This window comes from Tachyglossus aculeatus, chromosome 2 (genome assembly GCF_015852505.1).
Source record: "Tachyglossus aculeatus isolate mTacAcu1 chromosome 2, mTacAcu1.pri, whole genome shotgun sequence".
NCBI lineage: Eukaryota > Metazoa > Chordata > Mammalia > Monotremata > Tachyglossidae > Tachyglossus > Tachyglossus aculeatus.
Window position 1 is genome coordinate 26,631,159 of NC_052067.1, and position 27,517 is coordinate 26,658,675.

Consider the following 27,517-nt stretch of genomic DNA (forward strand, 5'->3'; position numbering starts at 1 on the left):
ATAGAGACGGTCCCTACCCAACAGCGGGCTCACAGTCTAGAAGGGGAAGACAGACAACAAAACAAAACATATAAACCTAATAAAATAAATAGAATAAATATGTACAAGTAAAATAGAGTAATAAATATGTACAAACATATATACATATATAGAGGTGCTGTGGGGAGGGGAAGCAGGTAAGGCGGGGGGATGGGGAGGGGGAGTAGGGGAAGAGGAAGGAGAGGGCTCAGTCTGGGAAGGCCTCCTGGAGGAGGTGAGCTCTCAGTAGGGCTTTGAAGGGAGGAAGAGAGCTAGCTTGACAGATGTGCAGAGGGAGGGCATTCCAGGCCAGGGGCAGGAATGCCCTCCTCCACCCTTATCTCCCTGGTTTCCCTAGATCCCTCCCCTCTAGTCTATATTCATTTAACTAATGAACTGTAAGTAAATTTATCCAGTGCTGCTGGAGTCCATCAGGTCTTCACTGTAACTGTTGCTTCTAAGGCAGTGGCAGTGGAGAAGGAGAAGGTGGGTGGTAGAGAAGGTCACAGGTGGAGGAGGGGCTGCTGAAGGGGCTTCTCCCTCACCCCTTCCACCTGCATTGTCCCAATCCCATCTGGGTCTGGGCCTCTGGGGTCACAAGCCATGGAAATAGCCAGAGAGCCAACCAAGGGAACAGGAGCAGCAAAGTCCTCGATGGAATCCAGGAGCTTTGGGATGGTAAGCTCCATCATGGATAGGGATCAGATCCACTAACTATTGTACTTCCCAGAGGCTCCCCTCTCTCAGATCATTAAAAGGAATCCATGATCTGAAATCAGTTTGAAATGGAGGATTTTCAGACACAGAGGTTGTAAATGAGAATCATGATTACCTTTTCATTTAACCTTTGACTTTGTGACTTCGGCCAGTGATGAAGAAGAAAGCCATGCTGGAAAATAGGGTCCACTGCTGCATGAATTTGAATAAATTTTCCTCTTCCTAAGTATTAGCAAAAGCAATAGAGTTTCACAACAAAGCTATCAACTCCTACCTCTTCTGTATTTTTCTTTAAGATACATAAGCCAGAAATGCAGGGTGGAATTGGAAAAGGATTCAGAATACAGGTTGGGTTCACCCTGTAGCCCTTTGGAACAAAGGAAACATTAGCAAATTTGGATTTGGCAAAGTGAATTTGAAGTTTAAATCTTTCATTATGTAACCCCAATTTGCTTGCTTGTCACTTTCTTAAATATGTTCTTTAAGAGCAATGTCAGTCCACGGGTGAACAAACTGGGAAAGCCACTTTGTAACTTACACGCTCACTTAGAAAAATGCCTGGAGTGTCAAGTTGGTTGGGCCTCAGGTAACGAGATAATAGGCAGATCCTAAAAATAGCTACTCTCCAAATTGGAAGTTTGCCTCTAGTCAGAAAAGAAAACAAAGATGATAAAACTGGAATTTGAAAAGGTACATTAAAAAATTATAAGCTACCAGGTGGCCTAGGAATAGAAATGGACCAGTCGGCCTTTGAATGTCACACATTTTCTCACTTCGTTACAAATAGGAAATGGCACCAATTATAAAACTATAGAACTTCAAAAGACAAATCATGATGCTATTCCATTAGGTCCCTATTTCTGGCAACAAATGGCAAAGGATCCAGTGAGTTTTTGAAAAATTGAAGCAACCTTTACTTGGCTTGTTGTGCACAGGATATGGCGAAAGTCATTTTAACAATAGTAGCCCTTTTCACATGTGAGGGGTGAATTCAAAATTGATTCTCCTGAAATCAATGAATGTTTCCCATATTCTGGCAAGTGTCGATTGCACTGACAGCATGACTCAAGGTTAAGCCTGTATTAATTCTCATCATTTTTCAGCTGTCGGGAAGTGAGTTTCATTAGGGTGAGTCTATAGCTGGGCATTTGGCAGGTTTTCTGGGGTGGAGCAAAACTGCAAAGAAAGTATTCCCTGATCTGTGCCCTTTCCTAAAATAGATGTGATCCATAAACATAAACCATTTTTTGCAATTGAGTAATGCTACTGATTTTTCTCCTTTCCAGTATCTTAAGTCGTTGGGTTCCATTACCCTCTCTCATGATTCTTTCTGGCCAGGCGTAGTTTCAAGTTCCTGTAAAAATGCCTCATGATAACATCAGGGCAATGAGAGCTAGGATTGCTCCCATCAGCCATAAAATAAGCAGCATGGCCCAGTGGAAAGAGCACAGGCCTGGGAATCAGAGGACCTGGGTCCTAATCCTGATTTTGCCACTTACCTACTGGGTAACCTTGGGAAAGTCGCTTAACTTCTCTATGCCTCATCTCTCTTGTTTGCAAAATAGGGATTCTATACCTGTTCTCCCTCCTACTTGGACTGTGAGACCTAATAATCTTGTTTCTACCCCAGGGCTTAGTACAATGCTTGGCAATTAGTAAGTGCTTAAAAATACCACAATTTTTTTATTATTATGGGCATAGTACCACATAGCATTTGATCGAAGTCAAAATTTGTTAGGTTGAGAGTTGCCTTCTTCCTGACTCCCTGCCACCCCGAGGCTTCTTTTTGACAGTAATTGCCACAAGGCATACAAACTCTCAGCTCTTGGCATGATTCTCTTAGGTCTATAACTGACAAATCCAGATACAACAGCTCCAGGGAATTCACCAAGTTGTATTAATGCACTTTTCATTACGAGACTGTTCTCGCTGTGTGCGTAACAAGGCAGTGGAATCCATCCCCTTCATTTCTGACCAAGAAATGACTCTGTTTTACATGATTCAAAGTTAAGCTTTTATTTGGTTTTAAATTAAAAAAATAAATTTCATTATTAAATAGTGGAATGAGTCTAGCTAACGTTTACATAGTAGCTTACTTTAGAATACCACCAGAGGAACAATTATGCTGTATATCTCCCAAGTTAAAATCGATCGGGTTTTTTGTTTGGTTTGGTTTTAGTAGTTCACCAGTGGCATAATTCAATTAAACTGAAATACAAAGTCTTCACTGTTAACAATGGATGTTGGAAGTAAATCGCTAGTTCTAATGCCATTCCCAAACTAATTTCCACCTCAGTCAGTCATCTCGGCTACTATACCACAGTGCTAATGTCATCGGCTTCATCTGCTTTCTTTTGCCTGCTTGGCAGGGATTTCAAGTATTCAAGGTGCCTTCTGGCGTCCTCCTGATTTTGCCGCACGTAATAGACCACGTAGGAGATCACCATGGTGAACCAGCCAAACATGGTGACCAGCATGGCGTAGTCAGTGGTCTTTTTCGGGAGATTGCAGAGGTCGGCGTCGTTGGCGGCGTTGAGGAAGGGTCTGCCGGCGTGTTCATCGAGCACGGACGTCTTGCAGATGACGTTGTTGGCTGTCTCGTGGTTGGAGGCCAGGCTCCTCAGCACCTGCTGCAGCGTGCAGTCACAGTGCCAGGGATTGTTGGCGATCCGGGCCCTGGCTTTCAAGTTAGTGAAAGCGTTCTTGTGCACGCTCTGAATGCGGTTGTCTGATAAGTCCAGGGTCTGCAGGGTTTCCGCCACCCCCTTGAAGGCGTGCTCATCTATGAACTCGATGCCATTTTTGGACAAGTTGAGAACTCGCAACTGGTGCAGGTCCTTAAAAATTTCATTGGGGATCGAAGTTATCTGATTGGAGTCTAAGTAGAGTAAGACGGTCTCCGGAGGAAGGTCTCTAGGGATTTCCTTGAGGTTCGCATTGCTACAGGTGACGTTTAAACCTCCAGAGGAAGAACAAAGGCAGCCTTTGGGGCACATACTGGCAGAATGAAAGCACAGTATCATGAGGACAAAGCTTTGTAAGAGCAGACACATGGAGAGGGAGCGAGTTAACCACAGGTCTACCAAATGCATGCTGGGATGTCAGCATAATCACACTCCCATTCCTCATTTACTCCAAGGTGGGAAAGGATCCAGCTCAGCCAGAGCGTTGTCTCCTTCTCTTGGAGGTTAAAAGCCAGGGACGAGTACGTTTGCTTCTCCGTTGCTCAGTGGCGTCTTTGTGCGGCACCTAGAGAAAAAGATATGCAGACACCTCAGTCGACTTGGAGAAGGGAGGAGTGTGGCAATTAAAAGTGCTCTCAAGGGTCGACCACCCCCGAAGGCTCAGGGGACAGTCTTGCAGGTCATTTCTTCCAGCACTAACGGGAATTATCGGAGTAATGGGAGTCTCCCATAGAAATCCCAAGGGGAGCCAGAGGATCGTCAATAAATGACAACTCTCTGGTTGGAATGCTGCACAACAGAAAAGAGCTGACTCTGGTCTCCTCCTTCCCCACTACAGTACATCCACTAATTGCAATAGTAAATATGATTACTATCATATTATTAACACAATTTTATATGTCACGATATAGCATAAATATTATTATGGCATTTGTTAAGCACTTACTATGTTTCAAACACTGTTCTATGCACTGGAAGAGAGATACGTTAATCAGATCAAACACAGCCTCTTCCCCACATGGGGCTCACAGTCTAAGTAGGAGGGAGATTACGGCTTTAAAACAACAACCATAAAATTTAATTACTTTTTTTCTTCCTAAAATAGGACATACATCAATATGTCTTAGTATTATTAATTGCCATTGCTAGAGTGCAATGCTGATAGTTTTGTGGTTAATGACCTCAGACAGAAATACTCTGTAATGTTTTATGAATGAGTGTCCTACTGAGAATATTTCCGGAGAAACATTTTTATTGAATGAAGGCTTCCAACTTTCACAACTAAATATTGCTGGGGGCAATTAGCATAATCTATTTAGGTACTTTGCTGGGTTCTCTTGTTTACTTCACACTTCTCACACTTTGCCTTTAAGGACTTTAATTGCTAGATCTTATTGCTGTAGTGTTCGAAAATAATTCCCCTTCTCATTTCTAAAGTATGCCCCTGGTTTAGCCCCATACCACAAATCCACAAGACTGAGAAATGCAGGTCCACAATACTGCTGTATATATATCTGCAATATATTCATTTATTATCTGTATATATCTGTAATTTATTTATCAATTTATTCATATTAATGTCTGTCCCCATCTACACTACAAGTTCACTGTGGGCAGGAATATGTCTGTCTGTTGTTGTATTACACTCTCCCAAGTGCTTAGTATAGTGCTTTGCACACAATGTGCACTCAATATTAAATACAATTGAATGAATGAATGCTAGGCGGTGTCCCGTTATGATAAAAGCAATGAATTTCCAACAGTTTCAGGTTGATCATTGCTCTGCCTCCTGATTAGCCACTCAATAATAATTGTGATATCTGTTACTGTGGGTCAATCACAGTACTAAGCACTGAGGCAGATACTAGATAATCAGTTTGCCACAGTCCCTGTCCCACATAGAGCTCACAAATGCTGCAAGTTGCATGACTATAAATGGTATATGAGAGAGACCACTGAAAAGGAACATCACGGCAGGGAGAGCATGGTGAGATTCCTTGGATAGTGAGAAAATCTACATGACCGTCTCCAGTTGTGGTAGAGCTGGATCCTGTCAAAGTGGAAGATGACTGCAGTGATGATTGTGTCGGATAGGGAATATGTCTAGTTCCCTGAGAGGGAAAAAAAGAGGAGGTAGAGAATGTCAGCAAGGGGACTGTCAGCGATATCCACTCCAGTTTCAAACTGTGCTTAGGTTTCACAGCCATTACATGGGGATAAAAACTGTGTGCTTAATTAAGTTCTCTTTTTCTGAAACATTTTACTAAACTTTATTTTAGCAATCATTCATTTATTCCATCGTATTTACTGAGCGCTTACTGTGTGCAAAGCACTGTAGTAAGTGCTTGGGAAGTACAAGTCAGCAACATACAGAGACCCAACAACGGGTTCACAGTCTAGAAGGGGGAGACAGACAATTAAAAAGTCCACACCAGTCTCACTGGAAAATCAATCAGTGACATTTTATCGCTTGCTTATATTGTGCAGAGCACTGTACTCAGCTTTTGGGAGAATAAAATACAAAGGAATAGGTACAAACGAATGCAGCTCACAAGAGGGAGAGGAGGAAAAGTAAGTGGCAAGAATTCCTTCTTGATGTGTGTGGAGAGGCTAGGAGTCTAGCGTTAGTCTTGACCCTGTTGGAATTCACCAGGGAGTTTTGTACCTGCCACCCTTACCCACCACTTGTTTTATTAAAGTGTTTGATGGATCAGGTAACCTCTCCACATCCTCAGCTCTCGCCAGCTCTGCTTTCATGGCAGAGGTTTCCACCTGAAATGGTTTACTCGTATAGGTTGAGAGAGCTCTATTTGGAATCCTGGGGGAAGTTCTAGGAGGAGGGAATAATAATAGTAACAACAATAATGGCATTTGTTAAGTGCTTACTATGTGCAAAGCATTGTTCTAAGCCCTGGGGAGGATACAAGGTGATCAGGTTGTCCCATGTGGGGCTCACAGTCTTCATCCCCATTTTACAGATGAAGTAACTGAAGCACAGAGAAGCTAAGTGACTTGCCCAAGGTCACATAGCTGACAATTGGTGCAGCAGGGATTTGAACCCATGACCTCTGACTCCCAAGCCCATGCTAGGAAGGGAATTTGGCATGTACGGAGAATAATAAGAGGAAAAAGGGCTTTACCTACATGCCTGCATCCCTGTGCTCTGCTTTTTTTTTTTAAATAGCATTTGTTAAGTGCTTACTATGTGCCAGGAACTGTACTAAGCACTGGCTTGGGTAGATACAAGCTAATCATACTGGAAACACTCCATGTCCCACATGGGGCTCACAGTCTTAATCCCCAGTTTTTAGATGAGATAACTGAGGCACAAAGAAGTTAAGTAACGTGTCCCAGGTCTGACAGCAGACAAGTGGTGGAGCTGGGATTAGAACCCAGGACCGCTGACTCCCAAGTCCAGGGTCTTTCTAGGAGGACAAACTGATTCTCCTTTCTCTTAGAGCGTTGAACAACGGGGCACATTTCCAAATATTCAGCTAGGAAAATATTTCATCTACCTTCTAGCAAAAGGGTTCCTACTGTATTTGCATAAAAACCTCATTGTAGATGATATCTTGGTTAGATCCTTGGCATGTAAGACAGGATATTGGATTCCCACCCTTATCTCTAACATGCGTAAATGCTGAGCAGGGGTGGCAGGATCTAAAGCCTGGCTGCATTCATACGGATAACTGTGTATTTGGGAAACTGCGGGGAGGAAATCAGTGAGCTGCAGAGCATTTATAGCTGTGAACCTAGGAGTAGCTTACAGTCCAATAACAGAGGTGGCACTCCGCAGCTAGTAAGAGGTAATCTGACTGGCACGGTTTTCAATGCAGGTCACGCAAAGGCGTTAGTCTCTGAGCAGCCCATGGCCCAAAAGAAAGCTGGGCGGAGGTCTTACCTCCTTCACAGCTGACTGAAGTTCTGAGTCATGGGCAGGAGGATTTGCTACGGCTGAAGCATTTTAAATAATAGCAAAGCTCCCAGAAAGCAATTAGGTTTGTCACTGCCAAGCTGAACGCTGAGCACAGCTCTGAAAATTAACATCCAGGAGTGATTCTGAAATTCCTAGTGGTACACTCCCCAGTCCTTGACATCATCATCCCATAAAATGAAAGAGCTTAGTGTCAACAAAATTAGAAAGAGATCCCTGTAAGCGATTCTATGGCAAACACATTGGCTATTAACTCTCTAGCAACACTCTGAAGGTACTGAGACTCCTGGCTAAGAGGTGTGTGTGTGTTCCTTTTTCATTTCCATTTGAAACAGGAACAGTGAGCTTACCTGGAGACTTTCTCAGGCCAAGTCACAACTGAAACTAATGGCTCTGGGCTGAATTGAGGGATAGCAGCACATAAATTTCCAGAAAATACAGTCAAATTTGAATACCAGTGGATTCAGTCAGCAGCCATACCCTTGCCCCCAGGGCTGTACCTTCGATGCCGCTCATGCAGCACAATATCAGTCTTCTGGGCTTCCTAGTGGGAGGCCTGGTCCGTTTTCAGCACAGGGGCAAGGACAGGATTTTCCTTGATTGACTGTGTCCACAATTATGCTAAGATTTTTGACAAGGTAGTTGAAATGTATTTGCCAATGAACTACTTGTACAGCATGGTTTCCTAGGCACACCCTAACCACAAAGTTATTGCAGGGGGCCGATGGACTACAGTGGTCTTCAAGAAACCTGGGATGACTGAGACATTAGTGGATTGACAGGACCCTGGAAGGGGGGCCATGCCTAGGTAGCTTTCCAAAGCCAGAATCTATGAGGTTAGCATTCCTATTAATGATGGCACTTGTTAAGTGCTTACTATGTGCCAAGCACTGTTCTAAGCACTGGGGTAGAAAGAAGGTAATCAGGATGTCCCACGTGAGGCTCACAGTCTTAATCCCCATTTTACAGATGATGTAACTGAGGCACAGAGAAGTTAAGTGAATTGCCCCAAATCATGCAGCTAAGTGGTGGAGCCAGGATTAGAACTCATGACCTCCAACTCCCCAGCCCATGCTCTTTTCACTAAGCCATTCTGTTTCTTAAGAGCACCAGCAAACCCAACCCGGTGCTCAATACAGCCTTCAGCCAAGTTGGTTTTAGGAATGTGTGATCTGGATGGTTTCCTGGGACTCTCTCTAGACAGTAAGTTCGTTGTGGGCAGGGAGTGTATCTGTGTATTGTTATATTGTACTCTCCAAAGTGCTTAGTACAGTGCTCTGCACACAGTTATAAATACAATTGACTGACTGTTAAGGAAAAGCAATCTGTTGCCGGAATCAATAACACATAGGCTTGGTCTGGGCGCTGGGGGTCAGAACCCCTGGAAGGGAAAGTAATTCTGTTCCTTTAAGCAGTCCACCTCTGAGCTCAGGGGTGGCTACATTGTCCAGGGAGGAATGATGATAATGGTATTTGAAAGCACTTACTATATGCCAAGTATGGATACTAATTGCTGGTGTAGATGTAAGCTTGTTGTGGACAGGGAATGTATGTACCAACTCTGTTATATTGTACTGTCCCAAGCTCTTAGTACAGTGCTCTGCACACAGTAAGCCCTCAATAAATACCACTGATTGATACAAGATAATTAGGTCAGACCCAATCCCTGTTCTACCTGGGTATGAGGCCCAGAGAGTTCTGTCTGCCTGGGGCTGGGACAACCATGGTCCCAGGCCCTTAGGACAGAGCTGTGGGTCTTGTTTTAATCTGCTAAGCAACCAGCAGCCCCAGTCAGCTTTTTGAAGAGGCTGCCCTGCACAAGGAAACCTCCTCCAGAAGTCCAGTGAGAGGTCCTCCTTCCCTTCCCCCCAACGTATATAGTCATCAGTGAGCAAGGAATTGCACTGCATCTACCCAAGCTCTTAATGCTTTAAAAATACTTTTATTATTATTATTAATAACTATGTCTGTACTGCATCCATTGTTCCTCTGAAACTCCTTCCCCTTTTAAAATACTTGCAATTCTGCAGGTTTCTCATCTCTTCTAAAGATTATGCATGGATAAATGTAGAAGACAGGGGCTCTACATGTTACCAAACTCCAAAGAAGAAAAGATTAATGTAAACTGAAAACAGAATGAACTGTGTTGTTAATCATTGAAAAAGGAGATTAGCAACAGCAGAATTGAGGATGTGCGTCTTAAATACCACATAATGTTGAAGAAAGACTTCTATCTTAACGGAGCCATCAGCATCTCTTTCCATTTGCAGTGAAGGTTTCCCACCCTTTCACCGTTTACTAAGAATCTGCATTGCATAGTGTGAGGGATTCTAGTCTCCAGGAGAGAAAAGAAAAAGGTGGGGAGAATGATAGAGAGAAGGTGCCAGAAAACACAGTAAGGAAAAGTGACACCCAGAAAAAGATGTGACTGGCAGAGGTGAAACCAGAAGACACAGGAGAGGGTAGAGTTAGAGTGTTAGAAAAACCCTACACTCTCAGGAAGGCAGTTAGAAGGAGGCATAGTCCAAAGCTAGGGAGAGCGCATCGTGGTCCAGCTTAAGGAGTGTGAAACACATGGTCCCTTAACAAATTGGGTGTTGGAAGAAGGCGAGGGCTCATATTTGATGTCAGACAAGCAGAAAACATTTGGAGAGAGTAAATATCAGGAGAGATGATGCTTTGCTTTCAGTCCCCTAAAAATAACCGTAGTTGCACTTGTCTGGTAAAAGTCCAGAGTCAGTGAGGGATGGGGTGCACCCAACCTTCTGCCAATGCTACATGGTAGGTCAGGCTGCAGAAATATTCTCTGGCAGTTGCTGCCAAGGCTAATGTTGGCTGGTAAGTGAGTGTGGACGCTTCCTCAGGGTGCACCGTTCCGGGAGCATCGGCGGCAGGATGGATGTAAATGATCCCAGTCCAAGGAGGAAGCAGAGGGGATCTGGGAGGGGGTGGTGCAAAGGCTCTGGGGACCAGACAAGCCAGTCAGGGGTCCCTCTGGAGGAACACTATGCTTGGGGGGTTCAAATGGACTTCACTTTGATGTTGTTTCATTAGTTGTATGTGTGTTCCTCACACAGCCTAATATGACGTCCAAGGGGAGGGGGTGATTGGCTGCTTCTCCCTCCTCCCCTCCACTGTCGCTTCCACACTTGAAGTGGTTGAAAGACTCTCATCTATCACAGAAGACAGATTTTATTGAAATGCATTTCATGTCATTTATTTACTGTAATCAGTTTTAAATGGATTCAGTTCTGTCATCCTGAGTGCCTTCACTATTCATCTTGACTAGGTTGCTGCCGAGGAACTGGGGAACGAACATCTGGCCACACGGACCTATTGGGGTTCTGGGGGCCATCAGGGAGAGGCCACATGCAGATGGGCAGCGGGGCTGTGAGCAGGTGAGCCCCCGAAATGCCTGAGCTCTTCATGTGAGGCTTCCTACGAAGCCTCTGAGTCACAGCTTCAAGGTCCTTGACGCTAAACAGCCAGTGCCAGAGAGTCAATGTTCTGATTCCCCTTCCTTCTTTTCACGCTTAGCGTTTGCCTCACTTCCCAGGCCGCAGCCATTGAGCCCTGAGGGTGGCATGGCCTCTGGATGGAAAACAACAAAGAATTTCCTGTCCAAACTCTGAAGGTCACCAGCCCCAGCAACTCCTATATAGCAACTCAACTGAGTTGCCCATTTTAAAACTATGTCCTGAATTTTGAAGGAAAAGAAGTCCACCTATGATTTTGAAATGACTAATGTGTAAGAATCCCACTTTTCTATTTCCTCAACAAGAATAGTTTTTGATGCCTCAAAAATCCCTCCAGTGGGTTAAAATACATTAATCCCAACCACCTCCTCCCTGGAAAAAAAAATCTGAAAAGAAACATTTTGAGGCACAGGTCATGCTCCTGTGTAAGCACTAAATACAGAAAAATGATAACACTAACCTTTGCAAGTTTTATATTATTTAAAATGTTAAAAATGCATTTGAAGCTGTTTAAGAAAATATCCACCTTCTGTATTATGTTTCCTTTTCTAAATTGCTCTTTTTTATTATACGCTTATGGCCTTTTAAGGTGCTGAGTGCATTTTTAAAACTGTAATATATTGCACATTATGATATGCATAAAAAAGAGAACTTCAAGCACTCTTGGAAATACAGTAGCAAGCTCTAAAACACTATGAAACTGCCCTCTGAAAGCATTAAATGAACTACATTTGAAGACGTAAGGGATTAGAAATATGTTTGAAAATAAAAACGCTCCATTTTTCCCTATCACAAAATTACCATTTGCTCAATGCTCCTTGTTAAAGTCCATATGACATTTCAATGCTAGATACTTTATGAAATGATAGAATATCATTTTTATTAGCTCTGGCCTTGCCTTAAAAAAATGATGGCTAGCTAAGAAGTGCACAGGAAGGTAAAGTAGAAAATTGAATCTAGAGGGAAGACCAGGATGGATGTAGGGGGGATTAATCAAGTTTGGGGGAAAATGAGGCTATAGAGCTCAGGTGGGCTTCAACCTTCTAAAAGGCAGTGACACCAGGCCCCAAACCAAGAGACAGAGTTGGTCCAAGTAGTTTCATTAGCCCTGCTCTCAAGACATACCTTACATCATCCAGTGGAATGGAAGTACCAGCAATGAAGGTCAGGAACTTAACTCCAGAGCCAAACTTCGTAGCTCGAAAACTATGTTGGTTAGAACAACCCACACACCTCACACACGCATGCATGTGCACACACACAGACACACTCACAAACTCTCTTTCTCTCTCTTTCAGTAACTGGGGTTTTCCAAAATGGGACATACACAAGCAGGCAAGCAGGTAGAACACACATTCATAAATTAATTTGCTACTGGGACAAACAAATCAGCCAGGCAAAGTACAACCTTAACTTGCGTAGTACAGGAAATTGACTGATGGAGAGGTTTAGGGTTTTGTTTTTTTTGTTTTAGCTATGCTTTCATGCATGACAAGATAGTCAGTGTTGTTTACTAACTGCTTGGTAATAATCGTGGTGTTGGTTAAATCCTTACTGTGTGCCAAGAACGTGTTGTGCTAAGCACCAGAATTGATACAATGCAATCAGAGTCCCTGTCCTACTTAGGGTTTGTAGTCTAGGAGGGAGGGAGAACAGGAATTTAATCTCCATTTTACAGGTGAGAAAAATCAAAGCATAGCGAAGTTGAGACTTGCCTAGGCTCTCACAGTGGGCAAGTCATGGAACCAGGATTAGAACCCAGCAATCCTGACTCCCAGTTTTGTGCTCTTTCCACTAGGCCATGGTGCTTCCACACCGGTGTCTCACCAAGAAAATGCACTCTTAGAAGACCCAAATGGAGCCATGATCACCTGGGCTGAGGATACTACGGCAGGATGAAGGTCAGTCTCTAAATAAGGATCCGGTTCCTTGAGCAAGAAATCTGATATTTTAGGAACAAAAATGTTGGCTCATTCCAGTTTATGAACACTCTACAGGCTTCCAATGCTCAGCCTCCCCTGAACTCCCTGATGGAGGGAAGGAACGAACTGAGAACTATAAGAAGCAAGTCTGACTAAAAGGATCATTTAAAGGGATCAAGTATCCCATCTCTTAGCACTCTGAAAATGGCACAAGGAGCCGATCTTAGCTTTCGAACTGGAGGGAGTCCTGGGTGCTGGCTGAACTGCGAGAAATCAATCTGTTCCATTTGAAACGCTAAGGGTGATTTCATCTGAACTGTTCTGAAAGAGCCAAATTTAGCAACAGTGCTTTTAAAGGGTCTAGCTGATGAACTCTACAGAAACAGAGAATCAGAAATGGGGAAACAGACTTCCCGAGGCAAATATGTGGTTAGATCTAAAATTGCAATCCAATTCTCATTTTCTTGTTTGAGGGTGCTGCCCAGTTTGACATTTTGCACAGAATCCCTAGAAGAAGAGCCATGAGGGAGCAGGCTGACATAATGAGGATAAGGGATAACTGTCCAATAAAGAAGGTTGTGCCCACTGGTGTTCAACAGCACTTAGTGTGTTGATGGACTTATTTTAGTGTTTGCATTTCTAAGGGGGAAGGAAAAGTTTGTTATTATTTTATTGACACGTATTAGGTGGTTAATCTGGACCAAACACTGGGCTATGGTCTGGGGTAGATATATGTTAAACAGATTAGAGATAAACCTTGTTCCACACTGTAAGAGGAAGGGATTGCTGATATGTTACCATCCTTTTACAGAAAAGGAAAATGAGGCCCAGAGATGTTAAGCAGTTTGCCTAAGGTCACACAGCAGGCTAGTTGGGATTAGAACCTGAGTCTCCAGACTCCCTTTCCATGCTTCTGAGCCAGTAGTCACTAGAACCAGTATGACCTAGGGGAAGGAGCATGGAACTGGGCATCAGGAAATCTGTTTTTACTTCCAGCTCTGGCACTGAACTGCTGTGACCTCAGGCAAATCACAGCAGCATGGCGTACTGGATAGAGCATGGGCCTGGGAGTGAGAAGATCATGGGTTCTAATACTGTCTCCACCACTTATCTGCGGTATGGCCTTGGGCAAATCACTTCTCTGTGCCTCAGTTACCTCATCAGTAAAATGGAGATTAAGACTGTGATCCCCATGTGGGACAGGGACTGTGTCCTACCTGATTTGCTTATATCCACCCGAGAGCTTAGTACAGTGCCCTAGTACATAGTAAGTGCTTAACAAATACCATTATTATGATAATTTTTATTATTTTTATGACCTTTCTGTGCCTCAGTTTCTTCATCTGCTCTCCCTATCTCTTAGATTGCGAGCCCAACCTCCTTCTCTCATATCTTCCACAGCATTTAATAGATTTCTGTAATTATTAACAGAGAAGCAGCGTGGCTCAGTGGAAAGAGCACAGGCTTGGGAGTCAGAGGTCATGGGTTCAAATTCCCGCTCCGCCACTTGACAGCTGTGTGACTTTGGGTAAGTCACTTAACTTCTCTATGCCTCAGTTCCCTCATCTGTAAAATGGGGATTAAGACTGTGAACCCCACTTGGGACAACCTGATCATCTTGTATCCTCCCCAGAGCTTAGAACAGTGCTTTGCACATAGTAAGTGCTTAACACATGCCATTATTATTATTACCTGAAATGTCAGGATTAGACCATATCTATTTTTCTGAACTTACAGATTTCATTATCTAATTTCATATCCATATGATGCTCATCCTGTAAGGTTTTGATAAGAGACAGCAGACAGAAGTGAGGGAGTTGGGAAGAGGCTCTAGGTAAGCTCTTAACAATACCTTGTACTTCACCGTGACAAGTACAAAATCAAGGTGCTCCATGTGTATAATTAAAAAATCGGGCAATAAAGAGTAAAAGAGGTACTTTGTTAAAAGACTTGAACCCCATCTAAAACAACAAAGCAACAGCTAGCCTCTGGGCAAAGAAAGACCAGACTCTACACTGGCAATAGGGTTCTAGTTCGTGAAGTGCACTCTGTCCCAGGTCTTCTCAGGAAGAGTGGCTTGTTGATTATCCATGTAATCCTTTCTCCATTAGCATGGTTGAATAGAATCTAGAACCAAAAAATGAAACAAAAAAATCCAAGTATCTCATTTTAGCCCTGTCCCCACTTCCAAAATCCAGTTATTCACCTGTTAAAAGTTTCCTTCTTCTAAGGTCTGAACTCTTAGATCCACAAGACTGATCTTCTAGAAAAAAAAATGTATTTAGAGGAAAACATTGATTAGATCTGCTATCACTTCCTCTGTTGGTGCTCTGATACTTAGGTTCCATCCTCTTCCCTCCATGGAAACTGGACTCACCCAGATGCCCAGTGACCTTACAGCAAAATCTGTCCTAATCTTCTTTTACTTCCCAGGAGCCATGGCCTTGGACATGGCAGGCCATTCGTCCTTCTAGAAACGCTGTGACCTTGGTTTTATGGAAACAGTATGCTCTTGCTTACCTTCCTATTTCTCTGATTACTCAATCAGCTTCTTTTGTGGACTCTTTTTCCTCATTTCATTGTTTATTATTATATATCATATATTATACAATTGTTGTGTATTTATAGGCACTGTAATAAGCGCTGGGGTAGAAATAAGCAAATTGGGTTGGACATAGTCCCTGTCCCATGTGGGGCTCACAGACTCAATCTCCATTTTACAGATGAGGTAACTGAGGCACACAAAAGTGAAAAGACTTGCCCAAGGTCACACTGCAGCCATATGGCAGAGCTGGGATTAGAACTCAGGTCCTTCTGACTCCCAGACTGCTCTATTCACTAGGCCACACTGCTTCTCATGGAATTGATGTGTTTATCTGGCTTCAGCTATCACCTTCAGGTATATAATTCCCAAATCTTCATCTTCAGTCCTGTCCCATCACCAGATCTACAATCTTGTATATCCCAAGCCTCCAGGACATCTCCACCGGGTGGCTGCCAGCACTTTAAACTCAATGTCAAAACTAATTTCATCTTGAACCTTCTCCTTTTCCCAACATTCCCATCCCTGTCGAGGGCACTCCCTCCCCACCCCAAAGGACTGAGAAACACAAGGACCCAGGGGTCATCTTTTATTTATCTCTGACATTCTGACTGTCTCCATTTCCTGATTCTACTCCATTTTTACTACCACCACGTTGGTCCAAGCCTTCATCATCTCCCAGGTGGAATACTACAACAGTTTCCTTATTAGTGCTCACCCTTAAGCCCCTCCCCTTTTCTTGCTTAGGGAAAGCAGCATGGCCCAGTGGGTAGAGCACAGGCCTGGGAGTTAGAAGGAACTGGGTTCAAATCCCAGCTCTGCCACTTGTCAGTAGTGTGACCTGGGCAAGACACTTAACTTCTCTGTACCTCAGTTACCTCATCTGTAAAATGGGGATTAAGGCTGTGAGCCCCATGTGGGACAGAGACTGTGTCCAATCTGATTAAGTTTGTACCTTCCCCAGCGCTTAGAACAGTCCTCGACACATACTGACTGCTTAACAAATATCATTATTATTGTTATTTTCAGTCCATTCTACAATTAAGCTGCATGTGTAATCTTATAAAAGCATCCCTTCTCTTTTCAAAAATTTAGAATTTCTTCTCTTGAAAAAAATAATACTAACCACTGGGTTTGAGGCCCTCTACCAGCTGTTTCCCTCTGACACGTCAATCAGTCAGCGGTATTTACTGAGTGCCTACTAGGTGAAGGGCACTGTTCATTTCTCATGTTACACCACAGCTCACAGCTCTTTCTCTCCTCCCAAGTAAGCCTTCTAACTGTTCTTCGTTCCCAATTCTCCAAATCTGACCCCATGGCCCACACTTTTCCCCCTGCACAGAACCCCGGACCCTTTCAAATCCATAGTGAAACCAAGCCCTCCACTTCTTCATCAATCAATTGTTGTTGTTGTTGTTGTTTGAGCACTTATTGTTTGCAAAGCACTGTACTAAGACTTTGGAGAATACAATATAACAGAGTTGGTAGACATGTCCCCTGAGGGGCGACGGGGACATAGACATTAAAATAAATTACAGACATATACATAAGTGCTGTAGGGCTGAGGATGGGGTGAATAAAGGTGTAAATCCAGGTGTGAAGATGAAGCAAAATGGGATCAGGAGTAGGGGAAATAAAGGCTTAGTTGGGGAAGGCCTCTTGGAGGAGATGAAAATTTAATAAGACTTTGAAGGTGGGCCACTGATGGTCTGTCAGATATGAAGAGGGAGAGAGTTCCAGACCAGAGGCAGGACTTGAATGAGGACTTGGCACAAGATCGAGGAAGGGTGAGTAAATTAGTGTTAGAGGAGTGAAGTGAGCTTTGTGTATTGTAATAGGAAATCAGGGCGATAAAATAGGAAGGGGCAAGCTTATTGCCTGCTTTCAAGACAATGGTAAGGCAGTCCCCTTTTATGCAGAGGCAGTTGGTCAACCAGTTGGTCAACCACTAGAGCTTTTGTTTGAGTCAATGTACCAGTTTGGATGGAGAGGACAGGGCAGATTTTAACAATGTTTTAAAGGTAGAATTGACAGGATTTGGTGAAAGTCACCTTTGCAAGAGGCAGTCCCTGCCTAATCTCTCACTTTATGGATCAAGTCAACCCTTCAGACACCTTAGCACTCACGTTGACATTTGTTTACTTATTTACTTGCCTACTTTTGTTTAGGACATTTATAGTCATGCTCTTGTTTTTTCACCAATTGTAGATGTTACTATTTGTTTCTGCTCCATTAAACTGTAAACTTTTCAAAAAGAGGCACCATGCCTTTTATTTCTATTGCATGTTCCCAGGAACCTAACACAGTGCTTTGTTTGCCCACCACAGGCATTCCATAAATACAGTTGCTGCTGCTGCTGCTACTGACTATGATGCTTGGAAGAAGTGGGTATTGTTTGTCTCCTTGGCATCCATCCTAACCTTCCCCCTCTACATCCCAAAACAGAACTTATCCTCTTCCCACCCAAATCCTGTCCTCACACCAGTTTTCCAATTACTGTAGAGATCACCACCATTCTGCCTATTTTACGAGCTCATAACCTTGGCATCACACTCAGCTCATTTCCCTCATTCAATCCACAATTTCATCTGTCACCAGATCCTGTCAGTTCATAACACCTCTAGACTTCATCCCTTTTTCTCTAGCCAAACAACTACCACGTTGGTCCAAGGACTTATCCTTTCCTGCTGACTGTCCCCAATTTCTTCCCACTCCAGACGACACTTTGTTCTGCTGCCCAGATAATTTTTTCTTAAAAAAAAAAAGCCTCAGCCCACACCTCCTCACCCCTCAAAAACTTCCAATGCCTGCTCATCCATCTTCATATCAACAAACTCCTTATCCTTGGCTTTATCTCTCTCCCTAATTGACCCTGCTATTCTCCTACTGCAACGCAGCCCACATACTTTGATCCTCTAATGACAAATTACTCACTGTATTCAGTTCTTGGTTGGCTCACCACCCCCACCTTGCCCATTCCTTCCCTCTGGTCTGGAACTTCCATCCCCTTTAGATTCCACAGATCACCACTCTCCCGTCCTTCAAAGCCAACCTAAAATCCCACCTCCTCTAGGGTGCCTTTCCGGACCATTTCTCCTTCCTGTTCCCCCTTATGCCTTAAGCACCCTGATTTGCACCCCAACCCCAGCCCTTACGTACATCTCAATCTCTGCTGCTTCCCGTGTCTGCAATTTTTTTTAATGCCCTCCAGACTGTACGCTCCTTGTAGGCAGGGATCATGTCTAACAATTCTACTGAACTGCAGTACAGAACTCAGCATACCTGAAGCACTCACTAAATGCTCATATTTCACTTGGTGAACAAGTGTGTCTTTTGAGAAGCAGCATTGCCTAGTGAAAAGACCATGGTTCTGGGAGTTGAAGGGCCTGGATTCCTATCCTGACTCTGCCACGGTACCTGCTCTCCCTTACACTTACGCTGCAAGACCAACGTGGCACAAGGACTGAGTCTGACCTGATCATCTTGTATCTACCACAGCACTTAGACAGTCCTTGACACTTAGTGAGCGCTTAACAAATACCACAATACCTATTATGTTATTACTCTCAAGCTTCAAGGTGTCACCCCTCATCCTGGTGCTGCGGGATTTGGTAATTCCACATTTCCCCTGCCCACACCCTTCAGGATTGTGCATCTGTGCTGGGAATTTCTGACAAGTCAAGTGCCTCTGAGGCACTAGTGGCCAAAGGTCTGGGGAAAGAGGAGCTATGACCTAAAGGAGCCTGAGGAGGGAGAGGGCAGGAGAAGTTGAGCCCTCCCTCAGCATCCACTGCCTTTCCTACCCCACGCTCCCCTAGGCTCGCTCTTTCTGACCTCCCATCATCATCATCATTATTATTAATAATAGTATTTGTGAGTCTTACTGTGTGAAGAGCACTGTACTAAGCACCTGGGAGAATACAACAGAGTTTGTAGCCATGTTCCCTGCCAACACTCCACTACCCCATCCTCTTTGGCTTCCCACCTTCCCTTGCTGTGTAACTGCTCCGTGTCATTTAACAGGCCCTCAGACTAGTCCCATTAAAAGGGTTTATTATGTCTGATCATCATAAAGTTCCTGCTTTATCATAAAGCACTTAGCCAAGACCCTTCTGAACAATTTCAAATGAAATTGAATTCAGATTGGGGGAATCAGAATGGGCTGCCCCGTATTAGAGATTAACGTCTCTTTTAATTACCTTGTGAGGCAAGTGAGTCAGCACTTTTAGTCAGTGCAACTGAGTTCACGCTATAAACATCTCTGGCTTTTCCTTCCTCCTCTGAAACCCAGCCACTCCAAAATAATGCAATGTTTGAGACAAAAGAAAATTTGATAATTAGCCTCATCTCCTCCCAGTCTCGGCACACTCTGCTCTCCTTGGAAGTGCTGCAGAGAAGCAAGCGCAAACCTCCAGGTCAAACTTGGCTTTCCCCCGGGAGCCATCCGGAAAAATTAACAGCCGCCTAGGGACATGGCTCTTGTCGATAACAAACCAAATAAAACTTTTCTTACGCATTTGAAGTTTAGCTCCAGATCCTGTAAAAAGCCCTTCTTCGCTTTTCTCCTTGGAATAGATATGCTCAAGTACAGCTGACTTGGTATTTGGCAGCCTAACACTGACCCACATCTAGTTTCCATTAAAAAAACCCCAACAAACCTAACGATGCCAATGCTGAGGTTTTGGAAGCAGCATCTCTGGCTGAGAAAGCAGCTGTGGTAAAGAGATTGCCAAGTGTCCAAACTCAACATCACCCAGCCTCATTCATTTTTCTCTCTCTGGGTCTCCTTTCCCCCTCGCACCCCTTTCTTAAATGCAGTCCCTCTTGAGGTCTAACATCTGGATCGGGATGTGGTCAAAAGCACTGGTCACTGTGGTGGAGAATAAAGATGGCAAGAGAGGGTGATGATCTGGGCTCCCCGGAACTGCCTGCCCTTTCCCAGCTGCTGTCACCTTCCCTGTGGAGGCTCTTGCTGTGGCTACAGATATGACCGGCGGTAGGAAGGACAAAATGATGAGGAGAGAGCTGGAGGCAACCACCGCCAAGCCACCAGTGAGTTTTCTGGGCTGCCTCTGGGGCAAATTCTGATTTCAGCCGAAACAGAGATTTTCTTACCCATGGGGAGTCCATGGAGACAGAATCTAATTAATGAAAAATGATTTGGGGAGTGCACAGGCTCTAAGACTGTGAGCCTTGTATGGTGCAAGGGCTGAATTTGACCTGGCTAACTTGTATCTATCTTCACGCATAGGGCAGTGCTTGGCATATAGTGAATGTGTAATAAATAACATCATTATTGCATGAAGGCTAGCACGTCTTCTCTGTGGAAATTGTCCTTGGAACTTTAGCAATGAAAAGAGGAAAGGACCTCATCACAATTTATTTGTACTTGATATTTTCTGAGAATCATCAGGATCCTATGTGCTATATAGGCCTTAGATTTTGGCAAAATCCTTGCCCAGGGATTTTCAGACCACCAAAATATGATGAAAGAGAGACGGGAATTCACTAGAAAGATAGTGGGTAATAGGTATAATAGGTAGGAGAAGCACTTGCATTTTCTCCTCAACCCCACAGCACTTATACTCTACTATTTCCCCCATCTCTAATTCATTGTAATATCTGCCTCTCCTTCACTATAAGCTTCTTGAGGTCAGGGATAGCAGCTACCAACTCTAATGTATTTTACTTTCCCGAGTACTTTGTACAGTGCTGTGCTCACACTAAGCACTCAATAAATGTTATTGATTGATCTATTGGGACTTAGGCCAAGCCTCCATTAACAAAAATGAAATATGATATGGAGGCAGTTTCCAAGAGCACCCTGCAGAGCTTGGGTATGAGAACGTGTCCCTCTCAGAAAAAGTGAAATTTTTATCCACCTGAACTTCATATTTGCAAAAGGAACACTGGCATCAGTGAATCAGGTGACTCAGGTCATCAATACTCAATCATCTGGAAGTAATTATTCACCTCCTGGATTATCTAACTCTTTTATTGCTCCTTTTCATCATTTCGGTGCTCAACCTCCACTACAGGGTCGGTTGGGGAAATGAAGAAAGAGGAAACTCAAATCAATCCATCCTGCTATTTTCTAGCACCCCTAAGACCTACGGTTAATAGGACCAAGAGGAAAACACCTGAAATTACTGATGAAATTGATTTCTTTCATATTATCCACGGATTTTAAAAGATCCACATTATTATTCCTGTTTCCTGGTAAACCAGCCAATGGAGAATACTCTGGTTAGGGAAGATAAATAAGATTAGACCTCTTAAATGTTGAGGGGTTTAGGAAAGGAAATGAAAGTTAATTTAGTATTTAACACTAACGAACTATATTAGAATAAACTTTACAACAGGAAATTGAGTTTGGAAATTGCCTGTTGCTTTAGCTCCACATGAAAGCCAATAGGGAAAAGCCTTATGGCAATTGCACAGCTGAAGTTTACAGACAGGCAAACCAGAGAAGAGGATATAAACATTCAGGCTCAAGGGACTAGGTCAAGAATAGCAGTTGTATTGACAGAAAGATGGGTGTATAGATGAAAAATTCAAAGAGGATGATAATGAGGGAAGCGAAGGTTTTACAATACCCTTGGAGTTAGCTGCCAGCCGCTTGTCCAGCATGAGGAATGATATGTCAATGTTATTTACTGAACAATTCCTGTGTGCAGAGCACTGTACTACATGCTTAATGTGAGATAAATAGTAATGAATGCTGATGTTGTTCATTTGGCAATGGTTGGGGAAGCAAGGTGATATGTCTTTGATGTAAAGCTCACAAAGAAAATCAACCAAGAGCCCAAGAAATGAAAAATTAAAAAAGAAGAATCCCATAGAGAAAACAATCCAATAGAAATACAGGTGAAAATGGGAGAACTGGATTTCAATGCTTAGAACAGTGCTTTGCACATAGTAAGTGCTTAATAAATGCCATTATTATTATTATTAGCTCCATAAATTGGACACAAACTAGACATTGATACTGCCAAAGAAACAAATTTACAGTGCTAACACAGTAATCTCCTTTACTAAATGTGAAGCAGGAGAAGGGACAGTTTTGGCTCCTGCAAGGAAAATGGGATTCTCTTCACAAAATGGGACATCATTCACCATCGCAAAGATGTTACCAGCAAACCCGATCTAGGGAAATGAGCGTTGACCCGTGAATGCTAAATGCAGGTGCTGAGCTGGGTCCTGACACAAGCATTTCCACATCGAGAACTCTGGAAGACCTTGAGTTTAGAATGTCGGAACTAAAGCAATCATGTGTTCTAGCAGACTGTGAGCTCCCTGTGGGCAGGGAACATGTCCACTGGCTCTGTTATATTGCACTCTCCCAAGTGCTTAGTACAGTGTTCTGCACACAGTACGAGCTCAATAGATACCACTGATGGATTGATCACTTGCTCTGGCCAAGTCTGCCAGCTTTCTGGTGTTCATTCATTCAATCATATTTATTGAGCACTTACTGTGTGCAGAGCACTGTACTAAGCACTTGGGAAGTACAAGTTGGCAACATATAGAGATGGTCCCTACCCAACAACGGGCTCACACTGTGCACCCTGTGAGCAACCCCCAGGTCCTGCTCAACTGCAGCCCACCTGGGAAATCAACCCCTTTCCCCTCTGTCCAGTTCACCTCAGACTTGCTGTATGGACCCTGGAGTCCGCTGGTTTCCAGCCCAGCTTGGGCCTGTGAAGTGTGGGGAGCCATGAAAGAGGTTCCAGGGCTCTGCAATTCACGTGAGACAGCCAGCATGCACGAGCACCCCGCCTGTGAAACCCGGGGTTGCCTAGGGTGAGGCCCTGGCTCCTGAACTCGCTCACCACATCACAGTTCTGAGACCAAACCGGACATCTGATTACCCTAACCTTGTGCTCCTCGAAAAGCTCTGAATCAACACAAGTCACTGCTATATAGTTACGGCCATCAGAGCAGGAAATGGAGGAGGTAGGAGTAGTAATTATAGTATTCGTTAAGCAGCTGTGGGAAGGAAAGCACCGAGCTAACCACTTGGGAAAGAATTACATAGAGGAGATGGAGACGGAGTTCCTGGGCCCCCAAGGGGCTCACGGTCTGAGAGGAATGGAAAAGACTAATATTGAGCTGGAGTAATAGGCTCCACATTTTGGGGTGAAGCCAACACATCTTAGGAAGCTGCAGAGGGCAAAACAACTCGCCTCCATCCCCTCCCTTAAGTCTACAACCAAGGGTGACAGTAGCCTGCTCTACATAAAGAATTCCTTGTAGGTTGGGAGCCGCCTGCAGCGTTGTCAGCTTTCTCTCCTCCCCATCATGACTGTTGGACACGGAGTCCCTGGAAGTGAGCTGAGCCTCTCAAACTGCAACAGCTCACCCTCAGGATTATGCCTTGCCAGTCACTCTCCCCCTACACAGTGGGTGAAATCAGCCTCATTAGTACCTGACTCACATGCCTGGTTTCTAAGAACAGCAGCCACAATTGAACAATGACAGCCTAATAAAACAAGTGCAAGTACATGGTCTAACGTCCATAAGAAAATGACTAGCACCTAGAGGAAACGTTCTCCTTAGCCCGTTAATAATCAAGCACACAATCGTATTTAGGCACTTAGTACAGTGCCTGGCACATAGTAAGCACCTAACAAATACCACTAAAAAGATCTTAAAGGGGAGGACAATCTGATGGTGAGAACGTCCATTTTACTTACGAAAATGTAAAGGTTGGCTTCCCTTGTAAAGAACTTCACTGACTCCTTTATTAAGTAATATAAATTCACAAGGTAGTTCTGCATAATTTTGGTCCCTGAACCAAGGTCAATGCTCTAGATTTACCAAGTTCCTCATATAAAACATTGTTCTTACATTACAATCATTTCCTACCTATGTCACAATTGGATCCTGAACATTGTGCCTTTAGACTGAGGACTGCCTGTATTTAAATTACTCTACGATCAACTTAAAAAAATCCGAATAATTGACCTAGTACATCCTGTGATGTTCCCTTGATTTTACTTGCTGCTTAGTCTAAACACCCCCCTGAGGGCCAGGGACTGTGTCTGTGTCTTCTCTTCCAGTGCTTTAGTACAGTGCTCTGCATGCAGTGTCTACTAAATATGACTATTTATTCATTAATTCAGTTGTATTTATTGAGCACTTACTGTGTACAGCGCACTGTACTAAGAGCTTGGAAAGTGCAATTCAGCAACAGAGACAATCCCTACCCAACAATGGGCTCACAGTCTAGAAGGGGGGAGACGGATAGTGAAACAAGTCAGAGAACAATATAATAGAGTTGGTAGACACATTCCCCGCCAACAATAAAGCAGCCTGGTGTAATGGATAGAACGCGGGCCTAGGAGTAAGAAGGACCTGGGTTGTAATCGTGGCTCTGCCACTTGTCTGCTCGGTGACCTTGGGCAAGTCACAACTTCTTTATGCCTCAATTACCTCATCCCTTAAGTGGGGACTAAGACTATGAGCCCCACATGGGACATGATCTGTGTCCAAATTGATTAGCTTGTATCTACCCCAGCACTTAGAACGGTGCCTGGCACATAATAAGTGCTTAACAAATATCACTGAAGGAAAAAAAAATGTTTAGAGTCTAGCACAGAAGAGAGACATTAGTATAAATTAATAAATTACAGATAGGTACATAAGTGCTGTGGGGATGAGGGAGGGGTGAATAAGGGGTGCAAATACAAACGTAAGAGTAATAGTAGCTAAAAGGAGTATTAGCTACCTGAGACTTTTTGCTGCTATTCTGTGCATGGCCTGATGGTACGTGGCTTCAGGGGAAACTCTACAGAGCACTCAATAAATTCATTCATTCATTCAATCATATTTATTGCATGCTTACAGTGTGCAAAGCACTGTACTAAGCACTTGGGAGAGTACACTATAACAAGAAACACATTCCTGCCCACAATCAGCTAAAAGTCTAGAGGGGGAGACAGACATCAATATAAATTAATAAAGAAAGAAATATATTACAGATATATACAGATACATATGTATGAGCTGTGGGGATAGAAGGGAGGATGAATGAAGGAGCAAGTAAGAGTAACAAAGTAGATAGTGGAAGAGAGGAGAGGAGGGTTTAGTCAGGGAAGGCTTCTTGGAGGAGATGTGCCTTCAATAAGGTTTTGAAGTGGGGAAGAGCAATTATTTGTTTGATATGAGGAAGGAGGGTGTTCAGGCCAGAGGTAGGATGTGGGCGAGAGTTGGTGGCAAGATAGATGAGATCGAGGTACAGTGACAAGGTTAGCATTAGAGGAATGCAGGCTGGGTTGTAGTAAGAAAGTAGCAAGGTGAGATAGGAGGGGGCAAGGTGATTAAGTGTTTTAAAGCCAATGGTGACCATTGATTGATGGCAATGCTGCTCATGTGAGTTTGGTTGGGAAATAAGTTTGCTTAACTTTTGGAGTCTAGATCAAAAAATGAATTTTCCACTTGAAGCTCAGCCTGGCTCCAAGCAGCCATGTCTATAAATTAAATCAGAAAACCTTGATCCAAGTGACCCAGTTTTTCCTTCACAATATTTCTAGAATCTGCCCCTTCCTCTAGACTGTAAACTCATTGTGGGCAAGAAATAGATCTGTTATAGCGTTGTACTTTCCCAAGCACTTAGTACAGTGTTCTGCACACAGTAAGTGCGCAGTAAATACTGTTGATTGATTGATACCCCAGCTCTGACGGTTCATTTCCCTCACACAAACTATTCACTGTGCCTCGCTTTCATCTCTCCCACCTCCAATCCCTTGCTCATGTCCTTCCTCCTGCCTGGGACTCCCCCCAGTCCCGTCTTTGTATCATCCTGACCACAGGTATCCCCATCTTCAAAGCTCTTCTGGAATCACACCTCTTCCAGGAAACCTTCCCCAACTGATTTATCCTTCCACCAGTTTATATCCCAGCTCTTCTGTGCCAACTACACTGATATAGGCACCACCACCTGTAGCAGTGCTGTACATATCAACCTGACCCACAAGATTACTTAAGCACTAACTCCCTCCTATCTGTCAATTACTTTCGTGCCTGCCACCTCCGCTAAATTGCAAACTCTTGAGGACAGGAATCATATCCTTTCCAGTGCACCTAAAGCAGTGCTCTGCAGGCAACAGACACTCAATAAAAATGACCGATTGACTGGCACAGCCATTTCCCATTAAAACCCCCAACATAGGACTAAGGCAGTTGCCTCTTCAAAGAAGAGACACGCCCAAGGGAACTGTTCAGTGGCACCAATCACAAGACCGACGCGGCAACTGATGCAGGAATTGAACGAGCTCACAGAGGCAACCTTCACCAGGTAGTGGACCCTGGAGAGAAACCGAAAACCAAGAATGAGAAATCTTCCCGATTGGCCATAAACAGCTGGCCCTTGAGGAAATGGTTCCAAACTGCTAAGTGAGGACCAGGTTTTCCTTAGCAGTCCACTCTGGGCTTGCAAGAGACAAAGGGGAGGTGGCCACGGCAAGGCAGCTGGCAAGGAGGGCACCCAGAGAGCCCACTGCGTGCCCCAGAGCAGCTGTCCCATCACTGCAGGCAGTGGAAGAGAAGCAGAGTGGTTTAGCGGAGAGAGCAAGGACTTGGGAGTCAGAAGGACCTGGGTTCTAATCCCAGCTCTGCCACACGATGATGATGGTGATGATGATATTTGTTAAGCGCTTACTATGTGCCACGCACTGTTCTAAGCACCGGGATAGATACAAGCTAATCAGGTTGTCCCACGTGGGGCTCACATCTTAATCCCCATTTTAAAGATGAGGTAAGTGGCTTGCCCAAGGTCACACAACAGACAAGTGGTGAAGCTGGGATTAGAACCCACATCCTCTGATTCCCAAGCCCTTGCTCTTTTCATTAAGCCATGCCGCTTCACATATCTGCTGTGTGACCTTGGGCAAGTCACTTCACTTCTCTGGGCCTCAGTTACCTCATCTGTAAAATGAGGATTAATCAATCAGTCAATCAATCATATTTATTGAGCGCTTACTGTGTGCAGAGCACTGTACTAAGCGCTTGGGAAGTACAAGTTGATTAAGAGTGAGAGTCCTTTGTGAGTCTGGGACCATGTCCAGCCTGATTAACTTACATCTACCCCAGGACTTAGAACAGTGCTTGGCACATAGTAAGTGCTTAACAAGTACCATTATTATTATTATTATTATTATTATTATTATTATTATTATTAAATAGGAGAGAACAACAGGACAGGAAATGGGGCTAATGCAGCT

The 27,517-nt window shown here is 43.8% G+C and overlaps 1 protein-coding gene across 3 annotated transcripts in view; it reads right to left on the reverse strand.

Moving 5' to 3' along the window:
- Window positions 1–2,759: 2,759 nt before the first annotated feature.
- Window positions 2,760–27,517, reverse strand: part of LRRC3B (leucine rich repeat containing 3B) — a 136,414-nt gene continuing 111,656 nt past the window's right edge. For all 3 annotated transcript variants that reach the window (XM_038771432.1, XM_038771437.1, XM_038771442.1), the window contains exon 2: window positions 2,760–3,984. In XM_038771432.1, coding sequence (XP_038627360.1) covers window positions 3,048–3,827 — 780 coding nt within the window. In that variant the 5' untranslated portion in view covers window positions 3,828–3,984 and the 3' untranslated portion in view covers window positions 2,760–3,047. The remainder of the gene's footprint in view (window positions 3,985–27,517) is intronic.